Below are 8528 nucleotides of genomic sequence, written 5' to 3'. Positions count from 1 at the left end.
TAGAATTGAATAAGAACAATATTAAAGCTAAGATAACAATGGGTGATAATATGGGAATAGAGAGTAGAGCAATCTAGTATATGGGCGATGGTAGGAGAATAGAGAGGATAACTATGGTTTCTCTACTTCAAAGGGGTATGTCTATGTCTGGGATGAACCACGTGATAAGAATACACCACAAAGGATGCTTATCCATAGGCCGATAAACCCTACCAGTCCTGCTAACGGGAGGTGGACTACAGAGGACCAATGTAGCTGTCACATAAGCAGCCTACCACACGATCTGGCTAGACAGGGGATATCCACAAGTAATCTAGGTCTAAGCACCACGCTTACACCTATACTACAACTCTATCTTATAGGGTCCTATAGATTAAAAGTACTCAAAAGAGTTGTGAACCAGAACATACATGAAAAGTAATTGCATAATGAAATAGAAGTAGATTACCAGAGTCATCCCATGAGCAAGCTTGATTAGAGCTTGATCATGGCAAAGTACATTCGGAGGAAGAACTGACAGGCCGGCCTCTCCTCCAATCTTCCCTCGCTCTCCATCTCGCTACTATCTAGATCTACTCTAGTTTAGAGAAGAGAGGAGAGCTCTCATCTCCAAACCCTAGCTTTTACTCTATCTATGAATAATGAATAGGGAATCGTAGAGGTGCCTCCTCAAAGGGCCAGGGGTCCTCTTATATAGCCCTTCCAAATGAATGTGGGCCGTCGGATCAAACCGACCTTAATTGCATGGTTTTCCTTGATCCTCAAAGGCGGTGGAGCATAATCCTAGAGACAGAGCCTGATTGGCTGCTGAGCCAGGGCGGGCACCCAAGGGGAGAGGGCGGGCGCCCTGCCCCTGGGCCCGCTCGGCCTCCCGTTCGTTCCCGTGGCTTCTGGAGTCTTCTAGATGATAGAAAATTATGGGGCACATTAATATATCTATGTAAACCTGACAAGTGGGCCTTTCCTCCATATTTCCTAATAACCCCCTGTAGAAATAGACAAACACCAAAACTCGTGGAATTTTCTGTCAGATAAAACCCTAAGTCTGGGTGTTGGTTGCATTTGGATCTTTTTCTTTTTTGACATTATCCTTTATATTCATCCAACTGGCTACTCCAACTAGTAGGGCCCATTTCCTTGTGAACAGTACAACCTCATCCACAAATGCACTGGACGTTAGGTCCAATAGGACCCCCACGCGTTTCTGAAAATTCGATTGGGAGTCGTTGAGTGCGTTCCTTAACTCTCTTGGTGGCTATTGATAAACCTTTCACAATGTCGCGACCTCTTTTCTTGCGCTCATTGGAGCCTTGTCCTTGTACGAAAAGACACTAACAAACTTTAGATGTTCTTGAAAATTAAGATATGTGAACACCATAAATAAAATTGATGTGCGCCACAGATACCATTTCCCTCTTCTTTTTTCTTCCTTGCATGGCTTGGCCTATTTGTGGGTGGTGTCCCATTGCTTGAATTACTTTCATCATCTTGAATTACAATGTCATCATTGTCAGTTTGCTCAACAAATGCCACTGCACAAAAATTGAAAAGCTTCAGTGGTTTAGAAAAATAGTAGTAATGAAAAAGATGGTTGAAAAGGAAGATTAGTTACTAATTTCAGGAATGTCTCCTTTCATCTTTAAATATTCTTTGTATGTGTGGACTGTATCTTCCCTAAAATCATCCTTTAAATCTGTTAGTGAACAAAAACATGTTAGTTATATAATAAAATAGATGCTAATATTGTAAACAGCAACCAAGAACATATGTATAAAATAGATGACATACTTTTGGATTTTTCCTTTGGGAGCTCCTTTAGCCAGACCTTATACGCATCTAGTGGTTCATCCATAAATGGATGCTCATCTTCATCCGGCTGCTGCCTTGGTCGCTTGAGTGGTGTTATGCTCACTTGTTGAGAGGTCTCTTCCTCTTGTGAGAGTACTAATCTGATTTCCTTCTCACTGTCATTGTCTTGTATCATAGTCTCTGTATGTTTCATATAATCGATTGGCTGTAGACTAGCTACACTTGTGCCACATCGCTTCTTATAGTATAAGAAGTCACGAACAAAAAACCCAAGTTGGTCCTTAATAGTTGACAAGGTCGACAAATTTAAATGAGCCCTATCTAATTTGAACATTACGTACTCTCTGTCTGCACTTGCATTCTTGCAATGAAAATAAAGAGTCCAGACTTCACCCGTGCCACTGCATAAAAAAGTCAATGACTAGTAAATGGACATTGTTTTAAAAGGTGAATTGTTCAACTAATTTGGGATCCTCAATACAAATTACAAGTATATGCAAATAGTGCCCGTGCTGTGCTGAGAAAACATTCAAGTACATGCAAATATATGTAACTAAAACAACCAAATTACAATTTATTATAAAAATACATGGCAGCTTCACATTGAATTATAACCAAATTAGAATTAAGGAGCTAAGTTCACTATGTGACAAAGAAACCAAAGCAGCATCAGTAAACACTAATTTAATGAATATATTAAAACCCCCAACAAACAATCTAGTGCTACTAAACACAAATATGTGACGGGCAAATATACTAACCCCCCCAACAATGAATCTGGTAGTACTAAACACTAATATAATGATTTAGATTAATGAAGACAGCAGCGAAAGAAAACAAAACCGGTTGAGATAGGGTTCAGAGGACCCGTCTTCATCAACCACAAAGAGGTCAGCTTCATGATATTGTTTGGTGCCAGAGCCGGTGGCCTCGCTGGTGGCGTTGATACTTTGAGAAGATGGTCTCGTGGAGGGTGGCGTCGTTGGCGGCGAAGTGGTGGCCCTCCTAGAGGGACTCGTGGAGGGACTCGGCGTCCTAGCCCTCCTCCGGGACGGAGGCGGTGACGGGGACATCTTGGAAGGAAGGGGCGTCGGCGTTGGTTTGTGAGCGGCGGAGGTCTGTGGGCGTCGGTGGAAGGCTGGGTGCGGTTGCAGAGGGCTGGGGGTGGCGGCGGGGGGCTGTGGATCCCTAATCCTGAACGATCTAATTTTGGAGTTAGGGGATAAGTATAGGAGGTTACAGTGGCGGGCGACGGCCAACGGTTTTAATTTTTTGGCACTCATTTTGCATGGTTGAGGGAAAAATTATGGCGAGACGGGAGGGAATAGCAGAAATTTTTGTAAAGGGCCAATTAAATAAAAATACATTAAACATTATTAAGAACTCCAAATAATAGTATTATAAAAATTCATTGAACAATCCATGTAATTATGCTAAATATGTCTTACAAGTATGAATATATTTTTATATACAAAAAATCAAAATTGGTATTAGAGATCAGTAGTAGTATGAATATATTTTTAGATACAAAAACACAAAATTGGTATTAGAGATCTTGTAGTAGTAGCGGTGATGTTAGTACTCGTAGTACCATGTAGTAGTAGTAGTAGTAGTAGTAGTAGTAGTAGTAGTAGTAGTAGTAGTAGTAGATCTTGTAGTAGTAGCGGTGATGTTAGTACTCGTATGTAGCACCCGATTTTAAGAACAGACCAGATACACACCACATGTGAGCCTAGGAAGTCAAATCACATATATAGCTACAAATAAGGGTAATATCAATAGTCAATGCTTATATATAACGAATTTAGTATAAAATATACAGATTAGATAGAAAACAGCGGAAAGACACTCCGTCCTTTAGGCGAAAGCTCCAAATCCACAGGGACAACTGACTGGTTGAGCACAAGCCTAAACTCTTTTCCAAGCTTGAAAACTAGTACCCATCCGGGATTTTTATCGAAATAAAATGTAAAGGCAAGCGTAAGTACATCTCATACTCAGCAAGAATAACATAGGGTTCATGAGGCTCAAAGGCTAGACACTGGTTCAACTGCATGTAGCTTTTAGTTGTCACATTTTTAGCATATGAGTAGTATCAAGTTGTCAAGTCGCGAAGTAAACTCACATTTTTAGCATATGAGTAGTATCAAGTTTAGCATAAGCAACATATTAACAACAATAACTTTAATAATTTGCCATTAGTGATTATTTATTCTGTATTGGTCCATGGCCGCTCGTGACCGTGAGCACGGTTGATATATCAGTTTTGCACTCTGCAGAGGTTGTACACTTTCACTGTTGTCAAGTCCCGAAGTAAACTCATGATCAGGTAAAGTGAATAAAGAATAGCATAAGCAACATATTAACAACAATAACTTTAATAATTTGCCATTAGTGATTATTTATTCTGTATTGGTCCAAGGCTGCTCGTGACCGTGAGCACGGTTGATATATCAGTTTTACACTCTGCAGAGGTTATACACTTTCACTGTGAGTCATGATTTACCCTTTCGCCCAAGGTCATGAGTCTCTAAACCCCTTCCTAGGGAGGCCGGCAGGGTTCACTATGAAGCCTTTCAAAGGTTCGTCTAAAAAGTTAGGGCTGCTTGGTTTCATTAGTCAGTCCATGTGATTCAACCGTAGGAATCCACGGTCTGCTATTCCCCATTTGCGCCACAAGGGTAACCACTAACAAGCTAGAAAAGGTCCTCATACTGAGCTAAAGCCAGAGCCATGTAGCCCTCACAGTTGTACTGTATGTCCCGGATGGTCAGATACAGATAAGTCCTTATGGGGAGAAACTAGAGCACCATAAGATAGCCCAATGCTCCAGCCCTCTTTTCCAAAGTTGCTAAAAAGTCATCTTTAATGTTTATTGCATATTCCATTAATCAAATTACAAGATCATGGTTTAGTGCAGCACTAGCATAAGCTACCCAATGCAAAACCATAGGTGACAAGGTATAAGATCAATACTAGGAATTCCTTAACAAGGAGACACATGCAATATGAATAGTGTGATTAAAGTTATTAGGAAACAAGGATGATCCCATGCTATACTTGCCTTGAAACTTAGATCCTTCTTTTAGTTCCAAACCTTCCACAAACTGCTTCTTGATCACCACGTAAAAACTCACCGTCTAAACTCAGTCATCACATCAACATCAATCATCCAGAGGCAATCATACAAAGCAAACAAACGTATAATTAGAACAATACACCAACAGTAGAAAATAAATATGAAAAGTTTATAAAACAAATCTATATCGCACTATGATCACACAGACGTAAAGATCACGAAAATCGGAGCTACTAACGAAGAAGTTATGATTTAAATAAGATTTCCTTTAATAAAATAATTAATTAAATAGGATCACGAAAATAAAAAGTTTCAAATTTGTAAAACAGTGAGACTAACATGTAAATCTTGTGATTACGAATCTAATGCAATTTGAATGGATCAAATCTGAGTTAAAACGAATATTTTATGAGCAATATAAAACCAGTGGCCAACTTGTAATTTCCTGAAAACGTATTTTGAATCTGAGTACTGAGTTTACGTCTTCAAAATCGGAAAGCGTATTTTTAAAATTACGTTTTGGACTGCGGGTTGGAACTTTAAAAACCAGGGGGTTCTTTTGAAAAAGGCGTGGCCGAAGGGGTATCTCCTGATTTGGGCCGTCGGATCGCGATTGAACAGCTAAGATTAGATTAGAGTTGGGGATGGGAGATGGTCGGCCGGAGTTGGAGCCAAACCTGGCGGCGCCATGGCCGGAGTTGGTCGGCGCTCGCGGTTTGAGCGATTTAGTGCGGTAGAACGCGAACCGATTGCACTGGGGCGTAGTGGAGCTCAAAGCGAACTTACCTAGGTCAAGACCGATGTCGGAGAGAGGCTCGGGCGCGCTCGCGACGGAGGAAGGCGGACGGCGGGCCCCTGCAAGGTTCGGTGAGGGTTAGCCATGCACAGAAAACACAAAAACGTGAAAGGAGGGCTCCGGTGACTTCACAAGAGCAGCGAGAAGATCGGCAAGTCGCTCACGGAGACCAAAACGCGTCGCAGCGGTGGATTGCTCTCGAGGTGGATCTCGGCGAGGTTTCTTAGCTTGGCTAGGGCGGCTGCTCGTTCTAGAGTTGGGGTAGGGAGTTTAGAAGAGGCCAAGGCCGCTATTTAAGAGGGTCATGACTTGCGGGGCAAGCCAACATAGCGGATCCGTGCGGCCGGTGTTTGATTCGGGGCAGAGTCCGGCCTGGACACGAGGTAGGGGAAAGACCCGACAGGTGGGTCCCACCTGGCAGCGAAAATGGGGCGTGGGCCCGCTTGCTAGCGGCTGCAGCAGAGGGGAGAGGCGCACGGCTGCTGGGCTGCTCAGTAGTGGGCCGGGAAAGCTCTTGGGCCACGCGAGAGAGGAAAGAAAGGGGAGAAAGGGAGCAGGCCGCGGGGGAGCGAAGGAGTTGGGCCTTTGGGCCAAAACCAGAGGGGAGGGTTCTTCCCTTTTTATTTTTCTATTTCCCATTCTTTTTTAAAAAAAACAACAAACCTATTTCAAAATATTTTTCAAAACTAAATTTGAATTCCTTTTAAACTTTAGTCAAAACCACTCATCACAATAAATGCAAAGTCATGCATGCTCAAACAAGTTGCTAGTTCCTATGGTAAATTTTAATTTAAAGAAAAATATTTTTTTCTCCTATATTTCATGGGCACAAAAATACACAATTTAACAATTTATCCTATTTTGGAAAATTGCAAATTTTGGGGTGTTACAATTCTACCCCCCTTAAAATGAATCTCGTCCTCGAGATTCGGTTGGTGCTTACTCAAACCAAAGCGTGTATGCTTTTCTTAGATCCTCTTCTCTATTACAAATAGCCTCCTCTTCGGTGCACTGATTCCACTGGACTTTGTACATCCTGAAAATCCAACTCCTGGTAGCCCATCCTATTGTTTCCAAAACTCTTACCGTGTACTCTTCGTATGTGAAATCCGATTTATCAGTCAATCCTTCTAACAATATCTGCTCTTATGACACACGCAAGTACTTTTTAAGTTCAAACACCTAGTAGACATCATACGCTCCTCCTGAACTTTCAGGTAGCTCTATTTCGTAAGCCACTTTGTACCATATTTCTTACATCTTGAAAGGCCCGACATACCTTGGTGCTAACTTTCCTTTTCATATTAAACCTCCACACACTTCTCTTAGGTGACACCTCCAAATACACATAGTTTCCCACTTCAGATCTAATTCTCTTCTCAGATGTCAGCATAACTCTCATGTCGAGACTGTGCCACCCTCAGATTATCTCTCATCGCTCTCAACTGTTGTTCTGCATCACTTAGAACTTCTAGCCCAAACACTTGTGTTCTCCCGTTTGATTCCAAAACAACAGGGTTCTACACTTACATCCAAACAAGCTTTCAAAAGGCTCCCACTGAAGGCTCTCTACTAATTGTTGTTCTATGAAAACATAACTGGTACCATACTGCAACACACAAGCTCACAACATATCTTCTAATTAATCTTTTCAGTTCCTGTGGTTCCCAAATGAGTAATTAGTAGAGCTCCTTTGGCAGTACTAGTGACATCACCCAGTTCAACACTCAACCCTTCAAATTTTAGTGTCATTTAAACTCCTCTAGCACACTCTTTATGCCCTGAGCATTCGCAAAGGATTTTTCTCCTTCAAGTGATAGCATTTTTCCCAGTCATAACTATTGATTCACTCAAATCCATCAACAATGTGACCAGCTCAAATCCAACTTCCTAAAGATGCCCTTTAGGTTCTTTTGTTCTACACAGATATCACTCCGCGGGGGAGGGAAGGAGTTCTTCCCTTTTATTTTTCTGTTTCCCCTTCTTTTTTTAAAAAACAACAAACCTATTTCAAAATAGTTTCAAAACCAAATTTGAATTCCTTTTAAGCTTTAGTCAAAACCACTCATCACAATAAATGCAAAGTCATGCATGCTCAAACAAGTTGCTAGTTCCATGGTAAATTTTAATTTTATGAAAAATATTTTTTCTCCTATATTTCATGGGCACAAAAATACACAATTTAACAATTTATCCTATTTTGGAAAATTGCAAATTTTGGGGTGTTACATCGTAGTACCATGTAGTAGTAGTAGTAGTAGTAGTAGTAGTAGTAGTAGTAGTAGTAGTAGTGGTAGTAGTAGTAGTAGTAGTAGTAGTAGTAGTAGGAGTAGTAGTAGTAGTAGTAGTAGTAGTAGTAGTAGTAGTAGTAGTAGTAGTAGTAGTAGAAGTAGTAGTAGTAGTAGATCTTGTAGTAGTAGCGGTGATGTTAGTACTCGAAGTACCATATAGTAGTAGTAGTAGCAGCAGCAGCAGCAGCAGCAACAACAGCAACAACCACAACAACAATAGTAGTACTAGCTAGTCAATAGTAGTAGTAGTGGTGGGTAGTTGGAGTAGTAGTGGGTAGTACAAGTGGTGGGTAGTAGGAGTACTACTACATATTAGTGATAGCAGCATTAATATGAAATGAAGAAATGTAAGTTGATATTTATAAAAAAATGCTAAAAGTGTTTTGATTAAGTAGTACTAGCTAGTCAATAGTAGTAGTGGTGGGTAGTAGGAGTAGTAGTGGGTAGTAGAAGTGGTGGGTAGTAGGAGTACTACTACATATTAGTGATAGCAGCGTTAATATTTAATGAAGAAATGTAAGTTGATATTTGTAAAAAAAATGCTAAAAGTGTT

At 40.8% G+C, this 8528-nt stretch overlaps 1 protein-coding gene across 3 annotated transcripts; it reads right to left on the bottom strand.

The window, feature by feature from the left end:
* On the bottom strand, positions 1013-2899 carry LOC110437396. 3 transcript variants are annotated; one of them, XM_021465865.1, is made up of 6 exons: positions 2653-2886; positions 2151-2210; positions 1789-2047; positions 1613-1693; positions 1407-1532; positions 1013-1315 (listed from the first exon to the last, which is right to left on the bottom strand). In XM_021465865.1, the coding sequence occupies exons 3-6, from the start codon at positions 2000-2002 to the stop codon at positions 1155-1157; spliced, it is 582 nt and encodes a 193-aa protein (XP_021321540.1). In that variant the 5' UTR covers positions 2003-2047; positions 2151-2210; positions 2653-2886; the 3' UTR covers positions 1013-1154. The 3 variants fall into 3 exon arrangements, with proteins under 3 accessions (XP_021321540.1, XP_021321538.1, XP_021321539.1); XM_021465863.1 differs by having other exon boundaries at positions 1789-2210; positions 2653-2899; XM_021465864.1 differs by lacking the exon at positions 2653-2886 and having other exon boundaries at positions 1789-2044; positions 2151-2561.

Source organism: Sorghum bicolor, chromosome 7, assembly GCF_000003195.3.
Source record: "Sorghum bicolor cultivar BTx623 chromosome 7, Sorghum_bicolor_NCBIv3, whole genome shotgun sequence".
NCBI lineage: Eukaryota > Viridiplantae > Streptophyta > Magnoliopsida > Poales > Poaceae > Sorghum > Sorghum bicolor.
This window is presented reverse-complemented; position numbering and strand designations above follow the sequence as displayed.

Coding starts and splice junctions, on each gene's coding strand:
- LOC110437396 (XM_021465863.1), bottom strand. CDS start 2,882: ATGTCCCCGTCACCGCCTCCGTCCCGGAGGAGGGCTAGGACGCCGAGT. Junction 2,211..2,652: donor TCTGAACCCTATCTCAACCG/GTTTTGTTTTCT, acceptor TTTTTTATGCAG/TGGCACGGGTGAAGTCTGGA. Junction 1,694..1,788: donor CCCAAAGGAAAAATCCAAAA/GTATGTCATCTA, acceptor GTTCACTAACAG/ATTTAAAGGATGATTTTAGG.